Consider the following 26,323-nt stretch of genomic DNA (forward strand, 5'->3'; position numbering starts at 1 on the left):
ATCTCTCTAATCCCTTCCTATTCATATACATCCAGATGCCTTTTAAGTGTTGTAATTGTACAAGCTTCCAGCACTTCCTGTGACAGCTCATTCCACACATGTACCACCATCAGTGTGAAAATGTTGCTCCTTTGGTTTCTTTTACATTTTGCCCTGCTCACCCTAAATCTATGCCTCTAGTTCTGGACTCCCCCCACCTCATGGAAGAGACTTTGTCTATTTGTCCTATCCATGCTCTTGAAGATTTTATAAACCTCTATAAGGTCACCCTTCAGCCTCCGACTCTCGAGGGAATACAGCCCTATCCTCTACAACCTCTCCCTATTGCTCAACCCTGGCAACATCCTTGTAAATCTTTTCTGAATCTTTTCAAATTTCACAACAGCCTTCCAATTGGAAGGAGACCATGCAATATTCCAACAGTGGTCTAACCAATGTCCTGTACAGCCGCAACATGATCTCCCAACTCCTGTATTCAATACTCTGACCAATATCGAAAGCATACCAAATGCCTTCTTTACTATCCTATCTACCTGGAACTCCACTTTCAAGGAGCAATGAACCTGCACTCCAAGGTGTCTTTGTTCAGCAACACTCCCCAGGACCTTACCATGAAGTGTATAAGTCCTGCTCTGATTTGCTTTCCCAAAATACAGCACCTCGCATTTATTTAAATTAAACTCCATGTGCCACTTCTCAGCCCACTGGCCCATCTGTCCACTACACGTCCAATTTTGGTGTTATCTGCAAACTTGCTAACTATACCTCGTATGCTCACATCCAAATCATTCATATAAATGACAAAAAGTAGTGGGCCCAGCACCGAGCCTTGTGGCACTCCCCTGGTCACAGGCCTCCAGTCTGAAAGACAACCCTCCACCACCACCCTCTATCTTCTACCTTTGAGCCAGTTCTATATTCAAACAGCCAGTTCTCCCTATATTCCATGAGATTTAACCTTGCTAACCAGTCTCCCATGGGGAACCTTGTCAAATGCCTTATTGAAGTCCAAATAGATCACATCTACCGCTCTGCCCTTGTAAATCCTCTTTGTTACTACTACAAAAAACTCAATCAAGTTTGCGAGACATGATTTTCCACACAAAGCCATGTTGACTACCCCAATCAGTCATAGAGTCATAGAGATGTACAGCATGGAAACAGACCCTTCGGTCCAACCTGTCCATGCTGAGCAGATATCCCAACCCAATCTAGACCCACCTGCCAGCACCTGACCCATATCCCTCCAAACCCTTTCTATTCAGATACCCATCCAAATGCCTCTTAAATGTTGCAATTGTACCAGCCTCCACCACATCCTCTGGCAGCTCATTCCATACACTTACCACCCTCTGCGTGAAAAAGTTGCCCCTTCGGTCTCTTTTATATCTTTCCCCTCTCACCTTAAACCTATGCCCTCTAGTTCTGGACTCCCTGACCTCAGGGAAAAGACTTTGTCTATTTACCCTATCCATGTCCCTCATAATTTTGTGAACTTCTATAAGGTCACCCCTCAGCCTCTGATCCTCCAGGGAAAACAGCCCCAGCCTGTTCAGCCTCTCCCTATAGCTCAAATCCTCCAAACCTGGCAACATCCTTGTAAACTTTTTCTGAACCCTTTCAAGTTTCACAACATCTTTCCGATAGGAAGGAGACCAGAATTGCACGCAATATTCCAACAGTGACCTAACATATGTCTTGTACAGCCACAACATGACCTCCCAACTCCTGTACTCAATACTCTGACCAATAAAGGAAAACATACCAAACGCCGCCTTCACTATCCTATCTACTTGCGACTCCACTTTCAAGAAGATATGAACCTGCACTCCAAGGTCTCTTTGTTCAGCAACACTCCCTACGACCTTCCCATGAAGTGTATAAGTCCTGTTAAGATTTGCTTTCCCAAAATGCAGCGCCTCGCATTTATCTGAATTTAAGTCCATCTGCCACTTCTCAGCCCATTGGCCCATCTGGTCCAGATCCTGTTGTAATCTGAGGTAACTCTCTTCGCTGTCCACTACACCGCCAATTTTGGTGTCATCTGCAAACTTGCTAACTGTACCTCTTATGCACGCATCCAAATCATTCACGTAAATGACAAAAAGTCGTGGACCCAGCACCGATCCTTGTGGCACTCCACTGGTCACATGCCTCCAGTCTCAACCCTCAACCCTCAACACCACCCTCTGTCTTCTACGTTTGAGCCAGTTCTGTATCCATATGGCTAGTTCTCCCTGTATTCTATGAGACCTAACCTTGGTAATCAGTCTCCCATAGGGAACCTTGTCGAACACCTTACTGAAGTCCATATAGATCACATCTACTGCTCTGCCCTCATCAATCTTCTTTGTTACTTCCTCAAAAAACCAATCAAGTTTGTGGGGCATGATTTCCCATGCACAAAGCCATGTTGACTATCCCTAATTAGACCTTGCCTTTCCAAATACATGTTCATCCTGTTCCTCAGGATTCCCTTCAACAACTTGCCCACCACCAACGTCAGGTTTACTGGTCTGTAGTTCCCTGACTTGTCCTTACCTCCCTTTTTGAACAGTGGCATCACGTTAGCCAACCTCCAGTCTTCTGGCACCTCACCTGAGACAATTGATACAAATATCTCAGCAAGGGGCCCAGCAATCACTTCCCTATCTTCCCCCATAGTTCGAGGGAACATCTGATCATGTCCTGGGGATTTATCCACTTTTATGCGTTTCAAGACATCCATCACTTCCTCCTCTGTAATATGGATATTTTTTCAAGATGTCACCATCTATTTTCCTACATTTGTATATCTTCCATGTCCTTTTCCATAGTAAACACTGATACAAAATACTCGTTTAATATCTCCCCCATCTCCTGTGGCTCCACACAAAGGCTGCCTTGCTGATCTTTGAGAGGCCCTATTCCCCCTCTAGTTACCCTTTTGTCCTTTAATATATTTGTAAAACCCATTTGAATTCTCCTTAACTCTATTTGCCAAAGCTATCTCATGTCCCTTTTTGCTCTCCTGATTTCTCTCTTGAGTATGCTCGTACTGCTTTTATACTCTTCTAAGGATTAATTCGATCTATCTTGTCTATACCTGACATATGTTTCCTTCTTTTTCTTAACCAAACCCCCAATTTCTTTATAGTCATCCAGCATTCCCTACACCTACCCCTCTTTCCTTACACCCTAGCAGGAATATTCTGTATCTGGTTATCTCATTTCTGAAGGCTTCCAATTTTTCACCCATCTCTCTACCTGCAAACATTTGCCCCTGATCAGCTTTTGTAAATTTAGATTAGATTAGATTCCCTACAGTGTGGAAACAGGCCCTTCAGCCCAACAAGTCCACACCGACCCTCTGAAGAGCAACCCACCCAGATCCATTCCCCTACATTTACCCCTGACTAATACACCTAACACTATGGGCAATTTAGCATGGCCAATTCACCTAACCTGCACATCTTTGGATTGTGGGAGGAAACCGGAGCACCTGGAAGAAACCCACACAGTCATGGGCAGATTGTGCAAACTCCACACAGACTGTTGCCCAAAGCGGGAATTGAGTTCTTGCCTGATGTCATCAAAATTAGCCTTCCTCCAGTTTAGAACTTCAACTTTTAGATCTAGTCTATCCTTTTCCATCACTATTTTAAAACTAATAGAATTCTGGTCGCTGGCCCCAAAGTGCTCTCCCACTGACACCTTCTCTAGGTACATCCACATATTGAATCAGAAAAAATTCTTGTAGACACTTAGCAAATTCCTCTCCATCTAAACTCTTAACACTATGGCAGTCCCAGTCTATATTTGGAAAGTTAAAATCCCCTACCATAACCACTCTATCATTCTCATAGATAACTAAGACCTACTGACAAATTTGTTTCTCAACTTCCCTGTGACTATTAGTGGGTCTATAATACAATCCCAATAAGGTGATCAACCCTTTCCTATTTCTCAGGTCAATCCAAATAACTTCTCTGGATGTATTTCCAGGAATATCCTCCTTCCATACGGCTGTAATGCTATCCTTTATCAAAAACCCCACTTCCCCATCTCTTTTGCCTCCCTTTGTGTCCTTCCTGTAGCATTTGTCTCCTGGAACATTAAGCTGCCAGTCATAGAGATGTACAGTATGGAAACAGACCCTTCGGCCCAACTCGTCCACGCCGACCAGATATCCAACCCAATCTAGTCCCACCTCCCAGCACCTGGCTCATATCCCTCCAAACCCTTCCTATTCATATACCCATCCAGATGCTTTTTAAATGTTGCAATTGTACTAGCCTCCAGCACTTTCTCCGGCAGCTCATTCCATTCCCGTACCACCCTCTGTGTGAAAAAGTTGCTCCTTACGTCTCTTTTATAACTTTCCCCTCTCACCCTAAACCTATGCCCTCTAGTTCTGGACTCGCCCACCCCAGGGAAAAGATTTAGTCTGTTTATCCTATCCATGCCTCTCATGACCTTATAAATCTCTATAAGGTCACCCCTGAGCCTCTGACGCTCCAGGGAAAATGGCCCTAGCTTATTCATTCTCTCTCTATAACCCATATCCTCCAACCCTGGCATATATATAAATCATTTCTGAACCCTTTCAAGTTCCACAAACTCCTTCAATAGGAAGGAGACCAGAATTGCATGCAATATTCCAACAATGGCCTAACCAATGTCCTGTCCATCCCTGAGCCTTGCTTGTAATTGCTATGATATCGCAGTCCCATGTTCCTAACCATGTCTGAGTACATCTGCCTGCGTTATTAGGCCTCTTGCATTGAAATAAATGCAGTTTAATTTATCAGTCCTACCTTGTTCTCTGCTTTGTCCCTCCCTGCCCTGACTTTTTGACTCGCTTCTTTTGTCAACTGTACCAATCTCAGATTGATCTCTTTCCTCACTATCTCCCTGGGTCCCACTCCCCTACCTTAATGGTTTAAATCCTCCTAAGGAGCTCTAGCAAATCTCCCTGCCAGTATATTAGTCCCCTTTCAATTTTGGTGCAGTCTGTTCTTCTTGTACAGGTCCCTTCTACCCTGTGTCAGGACATAAATTGCAGAAGGATCACATCACGATTTTCTCTTGTCAATGCTGCCAGCGCTCATAAATTACCGCTTGTCTATATTGGGCGATATGTAATTCACGTTGCTTCAAGAACACCAAGAAGAACTCGTTTCCCATGAAGTACAAAGCACAAAATAAGGCATGGATGACATTCACTTTTCTCATCCTGGTTTCATGAAGATTTTGTGACTGCTGTCAGATCACATTTGGCAAGTGCTGGACTCTACCAACGCACCCTTCTGCTTGTTGACAACGTGGGGGCACACACCATGAAATGCAGCCAATTAGAACCAGCAAGAGTTTGCTTTTACCACCCAACACCAGTTCAAGGTTACAGCTGCTTGATCAGGGAATCATCGCAATTATGTAAAAATATTATCACCGTAACATGTTGCATGCCGTCCTGGGTGAAGATAATGCAGAGAAAGGACTGCAGGAAATTATGAAGGCATTCACTATCAAGCACGGTCTGTTTATGATGGCTGAATCTTGGGACTGCATCAAGCCATCGACAATCGCAGAGTGTTGGTAAAATGGCTTCCGTGTTAGGAGCTGTGCCAGTGAAGAGGACACCTGTCCAGAACTAAGGCTAACCACTGACATCACCAAAAACTGCAGATATCTGGGTTTAGGAGACTTTGTAGAGACTGGGATCGATGCTCGGGTGAACTGTGATAACTACATTGGGACAGTCACTCTGGTGATCAGATAGTCAGCGCAGTCATAGAAGAACAGCAGGAATTTACGGATGGCGTGGATAGTTAGGAAAATCCGATACCGACACCACCTCCAGTCCCCGTTAATGAAGCTATTGACAGTTCGCTACTTTTCATGGAATGGTACGAAGCACAAAATGAAGTTGATGCTGTTAAGTTGGTGCGTTTTTGCCAAATGTTATTGTTCGCAAAATAAGAGACAGCACCTCCAGCAATAGCAGCTGGATATTTTCTTCAGAAATAATAACCGACCTCCACCTCAAATAATTTTATTTACTCTACAGGTCGAGAAAAAGTTATCTGATCTGTAAAATGTCATGAATTTTTAAGTGATATCCAGTGTTTGTACAAATTTTGGCAATTGAATGAAATAAAAATTCCGTAAACATGCTTTTTTATGCAATTATGGGCAGTGCGGCTTCCTTTGTTTTAGGTCAAATCCATTAATCGAATAATCAGTTATTCGAATGAAAACCTGCCTGCCTGTGGACTTCGGATAATTAAGATTTCTTTGTTGTCACTTTAAACCAGCAGCTCTTTATTGGCACACAGACAAAATTGCGGAATCTGATCCCAAAAGAAACTGAGAATGTCCTTGAATCTCTCAGAATACGATTTATTCATTGCTGTAAATCTGTAGTGTGATTGTAAAGATTTTGTCTGAGTGAGTTATGGCTAGACCAAATTATCACATGCAGCTTTAATCTTGAATCTGACCAGCTGATCAAAATTGGGTATATTTTCCCCAATAGTCCAAAACATGTTCATAATTTTTTTTTCATGAAACTTGAGAGATTTAAATATAGATGCACCTTTGTTTAATTCTGATTTAAGATGTTGCATTCAAATTAAATCCAAGCAAAATAAATAAGAAAATAAAGTCTCCGTAACGAGAAGTGAGGGAAATCACTGGAGAGCAAACATAACCAGCAAAAAGTCGAATAAAAACAACTGTGTAATGATAAGAAACTGGTCAGGGTTAGCATAAAAGGAATGATCTTTGAAGGATTAAACAGAGTTGAAACTGAGAATGAAATAACATCAATTGCTGTTTCAAATTACACTAATAGGGATGCCAATTGTTACCGAGTTTAAAAGTACAGACAGTACACTGCAATTGGATTTGCACTTAATTGGATGAAGGGAGCAATGACTATTCAGCTTTGAAAGAAATTGGAGCTCACTTTGGTTTTTAAAGTAGCTAACAGTTGAACGAAAACCTATTGGTGTATATTCAGTGCTATCATGATCAATCTTGCAACGCAGAAACCAATAAAACGAATAGAATTGAGCTACATCAACAAATTATAGCATTAGCCAAAGGCAAGTATTGCCGAAGCTCTATAGTGTTGAAACTTTATTGCTGGAACAGCACAGCAGGTCAGGCAGCATCCAGGGAACAGGAGATTCGACGTTTCGGGCACAGGCCATTCCTGAAGAAGGGCCTGTGCCCGAAACGTCGAATCTCCTGTTCCCTGGATGCTGCCTGACCTGCTGTGCTGTTCCAGCAATAAAGTTTCAACTTTGATCTCCAGCATCTGCAGACCTCACTTTCTCCTCGAAGCTCTATAGTGCCCTGGTTAAGTCAAGCTACGTGAGTACTATGATCAGCTTTAGTCACCAAAGGAAATAAAGTTTTGGAAATAAAGAAAAGGACCATGAAACCCAGTGTGCAAAGGGTGTGTGTATGAGGCAAGACTTGGATGTACTCTTGTGCAATAAAAGAAAGCAACTGAGGGGTCGTGGTTAGGCAACTTATAAATAAATATATAACAGCAGCTAGAATGGAAAAGGATAACTTTAGTGAAAGGTTTTAAATTCAAACTGGACATGAATGCAAGGACATGATTAGAAATTGTTAAAAAGACCAGTTAAGAATTGTTAACAAGGAGTACCTCATGCAAATAATGCCTAATGGCTCCATAGAGACAAAACCTTACACTTGCTCAAAATAGTTAGATGAGGTGATGAGAGAAATTAAATCCCTTTTTTGGAAGGATAATCTAAACTAATTTTTTACCTCTTAGTTTTATGAATTGTTTTAGTCTTATGCAAAATCACAGTCTTGGCTATCTATTCAAAAGTTGCCATAATCGTAGCAGGATCACGCTCTTGTTAGAAAGAGACAATGGTGTTGGTTTGTCCAGAGGGCAGCACACATCAGGCAAGGACAGATATTGAGAAGGAGAGTCCTTCATGATGACTTCAGCCCGTGTAAGAATTTTAATCCATGCTACTGACATTACTCTGCATTGCAAACCAGCCATCCAGCCAAATAAGCTAACGGATCCTCTTTGTATTTGTTAGTTGTACTAAAATTATGTTCTGCCAAGTCACAATTACATGCAGTTACTTTGGTGATGCTTTCTTTTGATAATTTTTTTTTTACCCCCCCCCCTCCTGTCTTCAGACAATGGGACATGGACACAGTTATGGCTGGTATCAGATTATCATGAACATGGCTCCCTGTTTGACTACTTGAACAGGTACACCATTACTGTGGAAGGAATGATCAAACTGGCACTTTCCACAGCCAGTGGACTTGCACATTTGCATATGGAGATTGTTGGTACACAAGGTAAGACTGTGAAATTTGCATTTGTTACTTTTTTGTGATACAAACTAGTGTCACATGATTTCTAAGAACAGATTGCTTCTCGTTTAAAAGTGCCAGTAAATAAACTGAGCAGATGTCTTTATTTTTAAAAAAAAGACCTCAGTAGTTAGTTTGTGTGTATAAAGTACAATCAGAATTTCAGGCATTGATTTGAAGAGAAGTAAATCCATGATGTATGGAAGTTGCTTTTGTAAATATACATGACTGATTGCATCAGGAGTTCTCTGGTGGTATAGTAAATACCATCTATGCAGAAAAAACATAATTTTGAATAGAAGCTTGCAGGTTTTTTAAAAAATTGATTGCATTCCAATCTGAATACCATTCCTTTCTACAGGAAAACCTGCCATTGCTCACAGAGATCTGAAGTCAAAAAACATTCTAGTAAAGAAGAATGGAACATGCTGCATTGCAGATTTGGGATTGGCAGTCAGGCATGATTCAGCGACAGATACAATTGATATTGCTCCAAATCATAGAGTGGGCACAAAAAGGTAATAAATACATAGATGTGGCTATGTTTTCATTTGTGAATTAACCATTAAGTATTAGAATTTACCGGGTTTGAAATCTTATTTTGGGGATGTTTTACAATTGTGTTTCCATGAAGGGTACTGTTTTTTTTACCCCTGATATTCAAAGTCAGTTAACTGTAGATGTTTTTTTTAAAATTTGGGTGTTTTTCCTGTGGGATTGTTTGATAGTTGGCTGACAAAGTATATGGGCTCTGTTTGGTGCAGTATTTTGTTTCCCCTCTCCTTGTGCTCCACCGTTGGTAGTTGTGTCTTTAGCCTTTTTAGGACTTCACTTATTGTATTCCTCAAGTTTTAAAACCTACTTTTTTGACCAAGCTTATATTATCACTTCCCAAGATTTTCTGTTTTGAATCTGGTTTTGTTTGATTGAAAGACATTTGTAAAGCTTCACTGAATGCTTTGACAGACCTCTTCATCCTACACTGAATGTACTCAATCCATATTTCATCAGTTTCTTATAAAAATATCTGGTCTGTTTTGAGTTATTTCTAATTTGCTAATCTGGGTTAGGTCCCCTTCAATCTCTTAAATTCACTGTTTCCTAGTCCTACTTCCTTTATCTTCAAACTTTATTATATTTGTTTGAACTAATTAGGTTTGGTCTCTGTTTCCTTAGTATTTAACTTTTAGGACTCATTCTGTTATTCAGAATCAAATTGAACACTCCTAAAAACAGAATCAAACATACACTGTGTGTTGCAGTGTGTATTCACACATCTCCCTGATTGTTTTAGCTCTGTTAGTTGAAAATAGTGATAAGATTATTACTGCTAAAATTATCTTCTCATCAGAGCTCATTTGTAAGACTTTAATGCTGCTCTTTCCCTTGTAATTAGTGCTGATATGTCACAAGTTTAAATCTTGTTCTCCATGCTTAAATACTTCTTAATGAAACAGTTTCTTTCTTACCTTGTCAACATCATTGGGTGTATCACATCTTGATGTGTACAATCATTAAGTTTTGAAGTGCATCTTCCAAAGTAACCACGTGAAATCCCAGCAACTATATCAGGATTGAGAGAAAGTGAATTGCTTGTGTTTTTAAATAACTGATCTACATTTAAGTCCTTTTTTTTAAATAAACAGGTATATGGCTCCAGAAGTCCTCGATGATTCTATAAACATGAAACATTTTGAGTCTTTTAAAAGGGCAGATATCTATGCTATGGGCTTGGTATTCTGGGAAATTGCACGGAGATGTTCAGTGGGTGGTAAGTAAAACATTTCATGCATTTTCTTGAACATGCTGCTACAATTTACGTTGTGATATGTTCCTTGGAGAGTATAGGAAGCTGTACTCTGCACCTCAACATGTTCATTTGCTGATACTGGGTAACTAAAATGAGACATTCGTATTCCAAAAATTATCTTTCCTCACCTTGAACCGAAAGTAGAATCTAATGGAAAAATGCTGTTTTTGGGGGAAGGTTCTTTTAAACTGGAAAATAGCTACTGTAACTCTTCTATTCAAAAAGGGATGGAGGCGAAAGCTGGAAGCTACAGGCCAATTAGCTTAATATCTGTCAAAAAATAGAAGCCAGTTTTAAACATGTTTTAACGGGACAGTGAGAAGCTAAAAGTAATCAGTCAGAGTAACATGGCTTTGTCAAAGCAAATCTTATTTAATTAATTTGTTGGAGTTCTTTAAAGAAGTAACTTGTTCACTGTTCACATTCCATATCACCAATAAATTGTATTTGACTGGTGCTTTAGGTATTCATGAAGACTACCAGCTGCCTTACTATGACCTAGTACCATCAGATCCTTCAATTGAGGAAATGAGGAAGGTTGTGTGTGAGCAGAAACTAAGGCCAAACATTCCGAACCGATGGCAAAGTTGTGAGGTAATACTCATGAACCTCCATTTATATTTAAACTGTTAAGCATATACTTACTTCAATCAAGCATCCCAATTATTTCGAGATCTAACTGTTTTTTTCCTTTGTGAATACTTTTTATAAGAGAGGGAATGTAAGGGTGAAAGACATTTTGAAAAGTATGCTGTTTTGCTTTACTCATGAAAGATCTTATGAACAGCATTAATTTTCTCCTGTCACTGGATTTAATATTTCAGGTTAAATATTGGTTTTCTTCTCTGTGAATCTGGTTTCACTAAATTAGTTGTGATCCTGTCTGAATAAAAGCAAATTACTGTGGATGCTGGAATCTGAAACCTGAAACCAAAAGAGAAAATGCTGGAAAATCTCAGCAGGTCTGGCAGCATCTGTAAGAGCTGACATTTTGAGTCTAACTGACCCTTTATCAAAGCTTTGTCAAGGCCCCAAACACTAATTTCAGATTAAGCAGCGTTTCACTTATACCTCTTTCAGTTTGGTTTATTGCATTCATTGCTCCCAATGTGGTCTCCTCTATATCGGAGAGACAAAACGCCGATTGGGAGATCGCTTTGCTGAGCACCTTTGGTCTGTATGCAATCAGGTCCCGGACCTTCCTGTGGCCTATAATCTCTTCAGGTCCCTATAATCTCTTTTGCCATTTCAACACACAATCCTGCTCTCCCATACCCACATGTCTGTCCTTGGCCTGCTGCAATGTTCCAGTGAAGCTCAATGCAAACTGGAGGAACAGCATCTCATCTTCCGACGAGGCATGTTACAGCCTGCAGGTCTCAACATTGAATTCAACAACTTCAGATGATTATCCCATCTTGATCCCACTGTTTTCATTCTGCTCTGTAATTTTTTCATTTATTTTATCTATTTTTTAAAATATGTTTTTCACTGTTCTTGATTTCTTGATTGTCTCTCTTTCTCTTGCTCCCCACTCTCTCATCATCTTTTTCTTCTCTTCCCCCTTTGCTACTCTTCTCCCCTGTTTTCCATTTTGCCTCTGCTTCACCCATTTTCTCCCCCCCATCCCCCACATATTTTGTCACTTAGCACTGGCACAGCTCCTAATCTCCCTATAATCTCTCTATGCACTGTCATTATCACCTCTTTATTGCTACCTTTGGTTCTGGAGCCATGACTCGCCTTCTCTCAGCCTCTGATAAATACCTCCCTATTTCTCCCTTTTTCTTTAGCTTTGACAAAGGGTCAGTTAGACTCAAAACGTCAGCTCTTTTCTCTCCTTACAGATGCTGCCAGACCTGCTTAGATTTTCCAGCATTTTCTCTTTTGGTTGTGATCCTGTCTGTTTGGCTTGATATCTAAAGGTTTTAAATTCCAGTGCTATACAGGCACACAATCCTTTATCCGAAATCTGAAATGCTCCGAGGTATAAAGATTTTCGTGAAGTTTTTTCTCCATAACAAGGTTGTTTGGCGTGCAAGCAGTTTAACCACTGTTAAACTCCACACCCAATTGTCCCATGTCATTCAGATGTGATGTGGTGGCGTGGCTCAGCACTGGCTGGTGTTAATTCTGTCTCCAGGCTCGTAGTACTCTCAGGTGTGCCTGCTGATCGGTAAGATTTTTAAATTTCACCGTTAACTGTTACTTAATCCGAAATCTGAAACATTCCAAATTCAGAAAACCAGCTGTCCCCAAGGGATTAAGGATTGTGTACCTGTAATTCAAAAATTCTTAAAATTCTGCTACCTAAATTTTAAGGAAGCTGTAAAGAAATCTGGTGAAACTTCGTTCACTGATTTCACAGTTGGAATCCCTCATTCTAAAATCCAAGCGTGTGCTGTCTCATGTTCTTTTCTGCCTTTTACCTAAATTGTATTGCATTTTTGCCATGCTTCCAGCTTGCACGATTCAACCTTAGGTTTGAGCTTCTGTTTCTCAAGACAGCATTTAGTCACATTTCAGAAGCAACATTGCTTGCGAGAGTCCTAAGCCGTAGTTTTTTTTTTCGGTACAAAAGACAAAAATCCTATGTTGAAATGGTCATCGAATCATTAGTACCAATGGAAATTTCTTACGTTAGTGATCAATGCAGATTTCCTGTATTAATATGATGGCTTGAGTTAAATAGAATGTGGCCTCAATTACTTTGCCGTTTCTTTTCCATACGTATGTAGCAGCATGAGATGTCTCTTGGCCCTCAGACATTGTGGTAGGTGATGATAGACAAAGTTCTTGGCACTTGAACAGATGTAAACTTCAAAGTTATTCATTCTTCAAAGCAAGCTTTTACAATTCAGTAAATGCAGACAACGCAACTTTCCAGACATTTATATTATAACCTTTATACTAAGGAGCAAATAAAATCTAAAGGTTATGCTAAGTAGTAAAGCTTTTTTTTTAAAATAGTGCGTGATTAATACCTTTTTAATCATGTTTCAGTGTTTTCTTTCCAACTGAACTGTTTTTTAGGTTATTGAAAGTTCATGTTGCTTTTATGCTCATCACTAGTGCTTGGAAGACAGCACTGAGGGAACATGTAATGATATCCAGATTTATGAAAACTGTTGAGAGGATCTAGCCTTTTGTTTGACTGTTAACTCTTGCTTGAGATTCAAATTTTGTTCTTAACAGCTGGTGTCAACTATTTAAACATGTAAGCATGTAATGTTAAGTTGTCTGTACTTGCAGAATTATTCAGTGTTCCTTTTAAATTGAATTATCCCATTTTATGTTTGTTTTTAAATTTATACTGACTTCACGCTGAAGATTTGTCTTAGCCAGATGTCTGGAATCATAACTTTCATCCGACAATCCTCAATATATTGGCTGGTGTTCTTTATCTTTTTTTATAGGGAAAAAACTGAAAAATACAGTAATTAAATTTCATTTCATAATATCATGCTTACCTGAGACTATAACGTTGCAAGGCTCCATCTGTGAATCCTTTCAAGACACTTCAACTTGGTTTCCATCAAGGGCCGTTTTGTGTAATTTGATCACCACCAGTCACAGCCAGTTCCATGACCATAATTCAGATAGCTCTTTATTGACTTAGTGGTGAGAATATATCTTTCTTGAAATGTTCGTGTTGCATCACATCTGCATTCCATTAGGTTATAGACCAGCTGGTTTATTTGGAAGAGCTTCTGGGGCACTGCTGCTTCATCAGGTAACTAGTGGGGCAAGATCATAAGACACAATTTATAGCAAAAGATCATAGTGTCATGCAACTGATTCGATATATTGAACACCCCTAGATTGCTGTTACGTCTTTCATCTTTTAGAATGGGTTGCAGGTTTCAGTTCATTAATATGTTAATCCCAAAACTTCTTTCCAGTCACATTCCTGAGATAGATTAGATTACTTAGTGTGGAAACAGGCCCTTCGGCCCAACAAAGTCCACACCGACCCTGCTGAAGCGCAACCCACCCAGACCCATTCCCCTACATTTACCCCTTCACCTAACACTATATGGGTAATTTAGCTCAGCCAATTCACCTAACCTGCACATTTTTGGACTGTGGGAGGAAACCGGAGCGCCCGGAGGAAACCCAAGCAGACACTGGGAGAACATGCAAACTCCACACACAGTCGTCTGAGGCGGGAATTGAACTCGGGTCTCTGGCATTGTGAGGCAGCAGTGCTAGCCACCGTGCCGCCCATAAACTTGGGTTTTGTAAAAAAAAGTGACATCTCAGCTAATGCATTAAAGGCATAACATTAGAGTCTGTCTGTATTCCAATCTTGAGTCAGACTGGTTCTGTTTCCAAAATAGAAATTTATAAAATGTTACGTGGATGGACTGCCTACAGATTGTGTACTTTTTGAACAAAATAGAATATATTTGCAAATATAATTCTGCAAATGCAAATTCACCCTACAGATTTGTGCGTGTGCATATGGGGGAGGTATGTGCGTGCGCATGCGCGGTACATTGAGGCATGGTCCATTGGCAAGACCAAGCAGACGCTACAACAACAGTTCAATGGACACCATGCAACAAATGCCAGACAAGGATGTTCCCTCCCAGTCGGGGAACACTTCAGCAGTCGGGACATTCGGGCTCAGGTCGTTGAGTGACCATCCTCCAAGGCGGACTTCGGGATATGCAACAAAACATTGTGGCCAAGCAGAGGCTGATAGCTCAGTTTGGTACCCATGAGGATGGCCTTAACTGGGACCTTGGGTTCATGTCACGCTACAGGTGACTCCACTTTACTATGCATTCTCACACATGCACACAAGCATACTTTCACACAAGCATACATGCGCACACACTCTTACACACTAACACACTTGCACAGACCCTCTCATAGTCACTGAGACGCGCATACACCCCACACACTCTCATCCACGCACACACCCTCTCACAGGCTTATACTCCGTCATACTCATGCACACTATCTACCAGACATGCACACGCCCACACACTCTCCCATGCCCATGCCAGTCTCTCTCTGTCCCTCACGTGCTTGCGCGCGTGCACAAGATAATAGGGTGAGTTTGCATTGCAGAATTGTATTTGCAGATGCATTCTATTTTGTTCAAGAAGTGCACAATCTACAGGCAGTCCATCCATACAACATTTAATGAATTCCTACTTTGGAAATCAAATCAGTCTGACTCAAGGTTGGCATATACAGACAGACTCTAACATTATGCCTTTAATGCATTGTCTGAGCTGTGATGTCACTTTTTTAATATAAAACTTTATCTCAGGAATGTGACTAGAAAGAAGTTCTGGGATTTGCATATTAATGAATCAATACCTACAATCTATTCTAAAAGATGGAAGTCTGAACAGTAATCTAGATTTGTTCAATATATCTATCAGTTGCATGACACTGATCTTTTGCTGTAAACTCTGTGTCTTATGATCCTGCCCTACTAGTTACCTGATGAAGCAGCAGTGCTCTGAAAGCTTGTACTTTCAAATAAACCTGTTGGTCTATAACCTGGTATTGTGTAACTTTTAACTTTGTCCACCCCAGTCCAACACCGGCAACTCCACATCATCTATGTTCCTATCATTTGTTTCCTCCTCTAATTGGCTTGTTCGTTTCAAAAGGTATTGGGTGAGGTATATGTTAGTTATGAGCTCCATCTCCACTTCTCTTTCCCCATCATTCAGCGACTCAAATGTTTGTTTTCACAGTCAGACTTAAGATCAGGAATTCCATTAATTAAGGCAGTCTTCCTCTTAATCTTAGCCAGAACACTTGGCAAACTTTCTGCAACAGTTTCCTTTCTCAACTGGCATAAAAATGGGACAATTTCTTGGCCAATTTATGCCTCGTTTTCCCAGAATTAGTAACAGAACAAGCCTAAAATTTTCTGGCTAATTATATTTTGAAAAAGTGTTGAATATTCAAGTTGCTTGCTAACACTTGGGATTAGAATGCAGGTGCTTCCTAAATTGAATGTAGGATCAAATGTAATGAAAAGACCAATGTTTAAAAGCCCGATTGAAAGTGTCACAGAGACACTGGGGTAGCACACTGAAAATCAAGCCCCACCAGTCCCAGAGCCATCACAAAAGTTTAAGATTTCTAAGTAGTACTTGGACATTGCCACTTTATCTGATTTTCAGACCCATGTTGATAGAAAGCATACACCAGATTTCTGTATGTAACAAAATTGCTAATATAAGTAATTAGACTCTAACTACAGATAGTCACAGAGGTATACAACACGGAATCAGACCCTTGGTCCAACTCTTCCATGCCGACCAGATATCCTAACCAGTCTAGTCTCATTTGCCAGCACTTGCCCGCATCCATCTAAAACCTTCCTATTCATTTACCCATCTAGATGCCTTTTAAATACTGTAATTGTACCAGCCTCCACCACCTCGTCGAGCAGCTTATTCCATACACGTGCCACCCTCTGTGTGAAAAAGTTGCCCCTTGGGTCTCTTTGAAATCTTTCACCCTAAACTATGCCGTCTAGTTCTGGACTCCCCCATACCAGGGAAACGACCGTGTCAATTTATCCTATCCATGCCCCTCATGATTTTATAAACCTTTATATGGTCACCCCTCAGCCTCTTACGCTCCAGGGAAATCAGTTCCAGCTTATTTAGCTTCTCCCTATAGCTCAAATCCTCCAAACCTGAAAACATCCTTGTAAATCTTTTTCTAAACCCTTTCAAATTTCACAACATCTTCCTGATAGGAGGGAGACCAGAATTGTAAATAGTATTCCAAACGTGGCCTTACCAATGTCCTGTATAGCCACAACATAACCAACCAACTCCTGCACTCAATGCCCTGACCAGTAAAGGAAAGCATACCAAACGCCACCTTGACTATCTTGTCTATCTGTGACTCTACTTTCAAGGAGTTATGAATCTGCATTCCAAGGTCTCTTTGTTCAGCAACACTCCCTAGAACCTTACCATTAAGTGTGTAAGTTCTATTCTGATTGACTTTTCCAAAATGCAGCATCTCACATTTGTCTAAATTAATCTCCATCTGCCACTTCTCAGCCCATTGGCCCATCTGATCACGATCCTGTTATAATCTGAAATAACCTTCATCGCTGTCTGCTACTACAATTTTGGTGTCATCTGCAGACTTACTAACTATATCTCCTGTGTTCCCATCCAAATCATTGATAAAAATGATGAAAAGTAGTGGACCCAGCACTTAACCTGTGGCACACCACTGGTCACAGGCCTCTAGTCTGAAAAGCATCCCACCACCACCCTCTGAGTCAGTTCTGTATCCAAATGGCTAGTTCTCCCATTATTCCAGGAGATTACAGGTGTTGATAACCGGTCTCCCATGGGGAAGCTTGTCGAACGCATTGCTGAACTCAATATAGATCGCATACGCTGTTTTGCCTTCATCAGTCCTCTTCGTTACTACTTCAAAAAATTCAATCAAGTTCATGAGACATGATTTCCCACGCACAAAGCCATGCTGACTATCCCTAATCAGTCCTTGCCTTTTCAAATACATGTAAATCCTGTCCTTCTGGATTTCCTCCAATAACTTCTCCACCGCCGATGTCAGGCTCACTGGTGTCTCGTTTGTCGTCTATTCATCAACCTTTCTTAAATAGTGACACCATGTTAGCCAATCTCCAGTCTTCTGGCACCTCACCTGTGACTATCAGTGATACAAATATCTCAGCAAGAGGCCCAGCAATTATTTCACTAGCTTCCCACACAGTACTAGTGTACACCTGATCAGGTGCTGGGGATTTATCTACTTCTTTGCGTTCAAGACATCTAGCATCACCACCTCTTAATTTGGACATTTTTAAAGATGTCACCGTCTTTTTCCCCACATTCTGTATCTCACATGTCCTTCTCCACAGTAAACACTGATGCAAAATACTCATTTAGTAACTTCCCCCATCTCCTGTGGCTCCACATATAGTCTGCCTTGCTGATCTTTGAGGGGCCCTATTCTCTCCCTAGTTACCCTTTTGTCCTTAATGTATTTGTAAAAACCCTTTGGATTCTCCTTAACTCTATTTGCCAAAGCTATCTCAAGTCCACTTTTTGCCCTCCTGATTTCCCTCTTAAGTATACTCCTACTGTCTTTATACTCTTCAAAGGATTCACTTGATCTCTCCTGTGTATACCTGTCATATGCTTCCTCCTTTTTCTTCACCAACTCAATATCTGCCGTCATCCAGTATTTCCTACACGACCAGCCTTTCCTTTCACCCTAGGAATATTCTGGCTTTGGACTCTCATCTTTGAAGGCTTCCCATTTTCCAGCCATTCCTTTTACCTGTGAACAACTGCCCCCAATCAGCTTTTGAAAGTTCTAGCCTCGTACCATCTAGATTAGCCTTCCTGTAATTAAGAACTTCAACTTTTAGATCTGATCTATTCTTTTCCATTACTAATTTAAAACTAGTAGAATTATGGTCCCTGGCCCCAAAGTGTTCCCCCACTCTGTCACTAGCCTGTCTTATTTCTCAAGAGTAGGTCAAGTTTTGCACTTTGTCTAGTCGGAACATCCACATACTGAATTGGAAAATTTTCTTGTGCACACTTAAACAAATTCCTCTCCATCTAAACCCTTAACACTATGGCAGTTCGTCTGTGTCTGGAATGTTAAAATCCCCTACCATAACCACCCTATTATTCTTACAGGTAACTGTGATCTCCTTATAAACCTTTTCTCAATTTCCCGCTGACTATCTGGGGGTCTATAATACAATCCCAATACGGTAATCATCCCTTTCTTATTTCTCAGTTCCACCCAAATAACTTCCCTGAATGTATTCCCAGGAATATCCTACCCATGTATAGCATTAATGCTATCCCTTATCAAAAATGCAGCATCCCCTATATTTTACGATAAATTCTGTGTCTTACAATCTTATACTCCACAACCACTTGATTAAGGAGCAGTGCTGTGAAAGCTAGTGCTTCCAATTAAACCTGTTGGATTGTAACCTGGTGTTGTGATTTTAACTTTGTACACCCCAGTCCAACACCGGCATCTCCAAATCATGACAAACTGTCAGTATCTATAATCCCCATACAAAGCACACCTTACTAACACATATTCAGGTGCATGCAAAGAAAGATAAGTCAGACCTTGATAGGGATAAGAAAATAAAAGGACACAGGTACAATTGGAAAAGCTGTTTAGTTGTCCTTTTTCACAAGATCTGTTGATTTGGTTCTTGGTGATCAGAAGGTTTCTTCTCATCTTTCATTTTATGGATGCTTCCACTGATGTTTTCAGCAAAACGTCACTGCTTGCAGCAATTACTGAAGGAAAGGTAAACTGGTGATCTGCACATTTAAAGTGGGGTTTAACTGCTGACCACAGGGAGACATTACCTGAACTGGTGGAGGTATGATCATTTCTCTCTGAATCTTGTTCCCAGCCCTAATCTGAGTTACCTGAGAACCAATCGCTTGGCTCTTGGCATACAAAGGGCTTTTGTCGTTAACAACTAGTCATCATTTCGTAGACCAATCAAACTCTGTTACCCACCAAATCAAAATAATATGAGGTTCTGATTTTAAAAATTGCAATAAATTACCAGTAAGTATTGCCAAGAATTGATTGTGGCTAGTTATGTCAATGTTTTAGATCTGAAATAGACATGTTTGTCTTCACAATATTGTCAGTTTGCTATGTTTGATTTTTAAATCTAATTATCCATTTTCCTATCATTAATTTATGTTGAAGTTTGAAGAAATGTTAGTCTCTGTTTTCACATTGAGGTTAAACTGCAGTTTAACCCTACATCACAAAATTGCACCTCTCCTAATTCATATGACTATATGCAGCTGCTTCATTTTGAAAATTGCTGTTGATTTTCTTCTGTCTTTGATTGGATCACAGCACTAAGGAAAAGTGCGTGACTGTCTTTACTATATAGTCAGAATAATTTTAGAGCAAGATTGTGCTGAGCTCACTTCATTTGAATATGTTTTTAATCATACAGGAGATGTGAATGTTGCCCTTGCAAATTGCATATGGAAGGTTAATATACAGTCAAAGAATGAGAAATTATAAGTTGTGTTAACAGTTTGGTAACAACCCATGATCTCCAATTACTGGGGAGAATGAAGAAAGGTGAATAAACTGAGTGGGAGCAACATAGAACTTTTGGAAATGATGGCTTGAAAGCTTTGATGTCTAGTGAAGGTTCACAAGAGGTTACAGGTTTAAATTGGAATGTGCTTAACTTTATTTTTTTTTTTGTCCACATTTTCTTTAACTTGGTCATCCCTAGTCTGCACCTGTTCTTTAACGTGAGTGAAATAGGAGTTACTCAGTTTGATTATGAGTAGTTAAGTTGATGGTAGTAGTTGAAACTTATAGATTTTGAAACTAGATGCAGCATGCAGTTTTTTGCAAACTGAAGTGTAAGTGTATATTCTAATCTTTTGATCTCTTTGTAGGCTCTACGTGTAATGGCCAAAATCATGCGTGAATGTTGGTATGCCAATGGAGCAGCCAGATTAACTGCCCTGCGGATCAAGAAAACATTATCTCAGCTCAGCCAACAGGAAGGCATAAAAATGTAGAGATGCATGCAGTCCAGAGAAACAGTGGACAGGACAATAACTGTACTTGGATTGCAGTTTTCTGGAAGGGATTTTTGTTCTACCTCATTGAGGAAGCAGAAGTTGGATCACACTGCCTGTATCACCATAAAAACTGCACCAAATTTTATACACCGCATAGGAAATTTCCACCCTGCCTAGCTCTCTCTCATGGACATGCAGAGCTCAGGCTGTGAGTTCCAATCTGCATTGAACACCTTCCCAGGACATCAATGTGATATTATGTAGCTTAGTTTTTTTTAATTAACCTTTAACTTGATAAGCAGAGAAGTTTTATTATTGGTCTTAATTGTAGAAAAGCTGGAACACTTATGCCTTTACCAACACTGCCCCAGTGTATTGGAAGAACTAATAATGGGGCTGGTCCCACAAATGAATGAAATTTCAGTGCAAGATACAGTATTACACAATTGGAAGGTACTGTTCATCCAAGGTCTGTGCAGTAGTTTTACTGTTGAGGAATTCACCTATCAAATTATAATTTTGCTGCCTTACCCTTTTTGTTATGTTTTCACTTTGTGTGCTGAAGTCCTAGCTTTGAGTCAGGAATACTTTATAATTGGTTTGAAGAATTGCTCATTATACCATGGCTCCAATCATAGACATGGCTACAGAATAACTTAGAAGCAACGTTGAGATACAATTGCATTGCTGTTACTTTATTTTGTTTGAATGTGGGGAAGAGGGAATTGAGTATTTCGAAAGCCAGTGCACAGATCTCACCTGTAAGTGCCAGAGCGTTTATAAAATCATAGCCTGCAACATTGGTGGTTTTGCCTAAAAGATAATTGGGTGAGTGCCATAAATTAACAACTTAGTTAGTAGGTACAACTTTAGGTTTCAGTATTACTAGATAACGTTTGCAGTTTTCATATGCATAAATGATGATTTGAGTGCTTGCCAGGCACAAACCATTCTCCTTCAGGAGCATGTGGAAAAGAATTGAGAAGAATGGTTGCAGTATTCCTGTGTGTGCCTCCATTGTCTATTATCTTGTAACAGGAATAAGCATTTGATAGAAATTGCATAGAATGTGCTTGCAGTTTTGTAATTTTGGTGTCTCAGCCTAAGCTCTGCATGGGGGACAGCACTTAGCCATCCACTTGTGCATAATCTCTCTCAATTTGATTTTTGCTAAGGAACGGAAAACTTTTTGGGTTAAAAACCAAGCATTTTGTCCATTAGTATCTAATTTAGCAAGTTCCTTTTAACAAAATCTAGATTGATGCAATCAAAACTAGTACAACACGAGCTAATATTAGCCAGAAGATACCTTTATTGTAAGTAGCATACAGGGAGCAATCTTAATAAATATTTGCCCATTTGTCTCCTTAAATCTGTTTGCAGTGAGCATTAATAACCCTTTAAACAATTAATCAAGTGTGTTACAGTTTTTATGTATTTTATTAGATCACTTTAAGATGAAAACATTTTACATTGTTTTCAGTTGATATGCGCAATTAAAATTAGACTTGTTTTTATAAATTTAGAACAGAAACAATAGTGACTAAAATAAGTTTTTGTATTAGGAATAGACTGGATCTTTATTTAGCTTTTGAAAAGATCTTTCTACCATTGTATTTTAGAAGACAACCATATCTGAGAGCATTAATGCAAAATTGTAATTGAATGAAATCAATTTGTCAATTTAAATTACACTATTCAGATATTATTTCTTACCATTTGCCTACTGCTGTTTTGTCCTGCAAAACTTTCCATTTTTTTTAAATGTCTGAGATGTTGCTGTTTTAGGGAAGAGTTGGTGGCAAGGGGAAGAATATTCAGGGAAAGTTTGTGCCTGTTCGAAGTGGCTGTTAAAGGTTTTTTGTTTTCTCCTGCAGCTCTATTTATTTTAAACAAGAGTTTCCATGGTTTTCTAGTTTTCTATTACATCTCAATAGCCTATGCTCAAGGTGCTGTACTGCAATACAGATTGGCGGTCTGTTACCATTCGCAAAAACCGCAGTCTGGGCTCTTGTGCCTCTTCATTTGCACCAAAATGCCATAATGAGCCTTATGATCTTGCACTGTTAATCTGTGTGCAACTATTCAGTTCTATGAAGCATGTGTGTACATCTGCTGCTTGGTTCTCCTGAAGTACAGTTTTCCAAGCCCCTGTTTCTGAGCTTTATTTGGTTTATAGAGGAGAATTTTGATTAGTTTCATATTAAAGACTGAAAGCAGCATATGGTTTTCTAATCTATATTATAGAAATGCTATGTTGAAATTAATGGGTTTACTTTGTCAGTGTTTGAAGTTGGGTCTAAAGATTTGGCATCCCATCCCAAGATAAATGTGAGAATTGTGTGAGAGATGAATAGACTTTAGCAAAACTCAAATTTGTCACAATTCAGCAGTCTGTTGATGTTATTTCCATGAATTTGACTGAGATGTAGTAACGTAAAGCAATTTACATTATTGCATCAAAAATTGGAACTACTCTTCAATGAGTTTAGTCTCGCTTTTAGTTTCAACTTAGTTTACATGCAATTATATTTAAAATGCATAGAGCGCAATGTAGAAAGCTTTTAATTCTCTTAATAATACTAAACTATAGTGTGAAGTTTTATTGCACAGTAACAAACCTGGTAGAAAGATGTGTGGGCAAATTACCATATAGAAAATGTTGGATTTAGTTTCTAACCCAAATAAATTCAAGTTATTTCAAGGTACTTAATCTGAAAGTGTGTAATTTCCTGGCTGGAAAACAGTGTTATAAATGCAAGTGGTGAAGGCACTTGAATGAAGTGGCAAATTGCTGCTAAACCCATAGATAAAATGTGTAGTTTTTGTTTTTAAGAATTCTCATCAGTCATTCCTGTTGTAAGTAATCACTGAGCATATTACCATAGGTCTCGTATATAGTACAGAAAAAAACATCTCTAATATATTAAGAGTTTTGTGTGGTAGGCTTTTGAACTCATTCAAAAGAGCACCTCCCTGTAAAACAGTTATAATTACTCTGTGATCTGTAGCATGCTAAATGTGCATATTGGAAGTGCTAGCTTATTACTATACAGATTTTGCCCAGGACACCTCTAGGAAAATGCAAATTATACTGCTGCATATGTTATGATGATTGTTAAATTTTGAAGTGCTGTTGGGTGAGTTTTTGTTTTGAGTGCCATGACCTGCCTTTTTCAGGACAGTCCCATTTTCTATTACACTTTGCCATGTCTTTCTGTGAATCTGGGTTTAGATTTATTCTACAATCAAAGCATACAGTTGAACGTTTTATGTAATTTTGTGTTGAATTAAAGATACCTCTGGAATGACCAAGTTATATTTACCTCACTGTGTGTGTGTGTGTGTGTGTGTGTGTGTGTGTGAGAGAGAGAGAAAATACTGAGTTTCAGTAACTCAGCAGGTTTGCAAACTCATTGATTTATATGAAATATGGATGCTGTATTAATTTTGAAAAGCAAGAATCCTGCATCTGTCCATGGTACTGAAGTGTCTTGTGTACGTATTGCGCCTGGCTTATTGTATACCAGATATATTCCTTTTTATTGTTTGTACAAAATTGCTGATCCAGGAAGTATCTATGCTGCTCTCGCAATGCTTTTCCTTCAGGAGCACATCATGTTTGGAAAAAGGGGAGATATGGAGTGAGTACATAAAGATTTGTGAATTCAATGAGCTTTTTCCTCCTTTCTTCCCAAAATACCATGGTCATAAATTATGTATCCCCTCCCCTAAGTCTTAAGATCATGTATAGTCTTTGTACAAAATGAGCAGTGAAGATGGTGATGCTATACTGAATTAAATGGCTTATTGAAAGTATTGGCATTGTACAATGCATCTGACAAAATCAGATGAAAATAAAGTATTCATCTTCACATAATGAGTCTATAGTAAATGTGTCTCTTCTCCTTTACCTTCGAAGAAAAATGTGCTAAGGTGATAGTTTGGCACTTTTGATCTATTTTGATGGGCAACAATAAGCCAGTCCTGGTGAGAAAGTCTCTAAATACTAATTTAAAAGCATGAAGTATAAAATGTGATTTAACTAATTCTCAAATCTGGTTTCCCTCCCATATTGCAATTTAAATGTATATAGAACTTTTAACATAAGTATTGGTACTTAATAAATTTGAAGGAGTTTTACATTAAGTACAGCTGTGCAGTTAGGGTGTTTGACCATGAAGAGTACATATTCTACCAGCAACTACTTTTCTGAATCCGTCTTTATTAGTTTTGTGGTGATCAGTACATTTTTCCCTCTTCCTTTGTGCTTCGTAGACTTGCACAGTAGTCCTTTGGACTAATTTTTTCCTGTATTCCCATTATGATGAAATTACAGATTAACTCATTTTCTATGACTTCATGGCCGTAGAACTCGGTGTCTGCATATATTCTCTATTTCTACCACTTGGAACCCTAGATAAAACCCATCTTTTTAAATTTAAATCTTGATGTCTAACATTGTTGCTTGTGGCTTTTGCCTTCGATTGTGCTTTTCTTTTGTAAATTGGTATAAGTGAACCTCTGATAATGAATTTTTCTGTTATTTCTCTTCAGTGCTGTTTCATCTACTGAGTTCCAAGCATATCATTTATGGAGACAACTTGAATAACCTTGCCTTGCACTGCATTGCATTTGAATGGTTGACAGGTGCTTCAATTAAGTGTTTATTTATTTTAGGACAGCTATTAATTCTTAAATCAGGAAGCGCCCCTTCACACGGAGGATGGTAGAAATTTGGAGCTCTTTTTCTGCAAATCGCTAAATGCTGAGCCTATTTAAATCTTCAACATAAGGATATAGGCTTTTAGTAAAATAGACCCTTTGGTCCAACTAGGCGCCAACCATGTTCCTGAATCAAACTAGTCCTTTTTGCCTGCATTTGGCCCATGTCCCTCCAAACCTTTTAAACGTAGTAACTGTACGTATATCCACGACTTCCTCTGGCAGTCCATTCCACATATTAGCTACCCTGTTGGAAAAAGTTGCTCCTCGTTTTTCTTTTTTAAAACCTTTCACCTCTTACCTTTAAAAATATGCCCCTACTTTTGACCCCCCTCAAAGATCCTGGGGAAAAGACATTTGTTATTCACCTTCACTAAGCCCCTCATGATTTTATAAACCACCTAAGGTCACCCCTCAACCACCTCTGCACCTGTGAAGAAAGTGCCAGCTTACCATTGTATTTCAAACCTTCCATTCCTGGCCACATCCTGGTAATTTCTTTTCTGAACCCTCTCCAGTTTAATGACAGTACTCCAAAAGATGCACCACCAACATCCTGTACAATGTCAACATGACATTCCAACTCAAAAGTCTGAACAGTGAAGGCAATCAAAACTGACTTAAAGTAAAATGACAAACCCAATTGTTATCCTACCAGTCTATTTTGTTTTCAGTGAAGTGATGGAAGGGGTTGTCAACAGTGCTATCAAACAGCATTAGCAATAACCTGCTTACTTGCGCCCATTTTGGGTTCCACCAGAGCCAATCAACTGACCTCATTGCAGCTATAAAACATGGCAAATTAAGGTCTGTGCAGAGATAATACATTGCATTGAGAGACTAAAAAAGA

At 39.4% G+C, this 26,323-nt stretch overlaps 1 protein-coding gene across 2 annotated transcripts in view; it reads left to right on the forward strand.

Annotated features, from left to right (window-relative positions):
* The window catches only part of tgfbr1b (transforming growth factor, beta receptor 1 b), a 62,466-nt gene extending 37,838 nt beyond the window's left edge, over nucleotides 1-24,628 (forward strand). For both annotated transcript variants that reach the window (XM_043688958.2, XM_043688957.2), the window contains exons 5-9: nucleotides 8,176-8,343; nucleotides 8,720-8,876; nucleotides 10,005-10,129; nucleotides 10,632-10,762; nucleotides 20,620-24,628. In XM_043688958.2, coding sequence (XP_043544893.1) covers nucleotides 8,176-8,343; nucleotides 8,720-8,876; nucleotides 10,005-10,129; nucleotides 10,632-10,762; nucleotides 20,620-20,745 — 707 coding nt within the window. In that variant the 3' untranslated portion in view covers nucleotides 20,746-24,628. The remainder of the gene's footprint in view (nucleotides 1-8,175; nucleotides 8,344-8,719; nucleotides 8,877-10,004; nucleotides 10,130-10,631; nucleotides 10,763-20,619) is intronic.
* The last annotated feature ends 1,695 nt before the right edge of the window (nucleotides 24,629-26,323 follow it).

Source organism: Chiloscyllium plagiosum, unplaced genomic scaffold, assembly GCF_037043375.1.
Source record: "Chiloscyllium plagiosum isolate Xiang-an unplaced genomic scaffold, Cpla_swu_hap1 HiC_scaffold_4, whole genome shotgun sequence".
NCBI lineage: Eukaryota > Metazoa > Chordata > Chondrichthyes > Orectolobiformes > Hemiscylliidae > Chiloscyllium > Chiloscyllium plagiosum.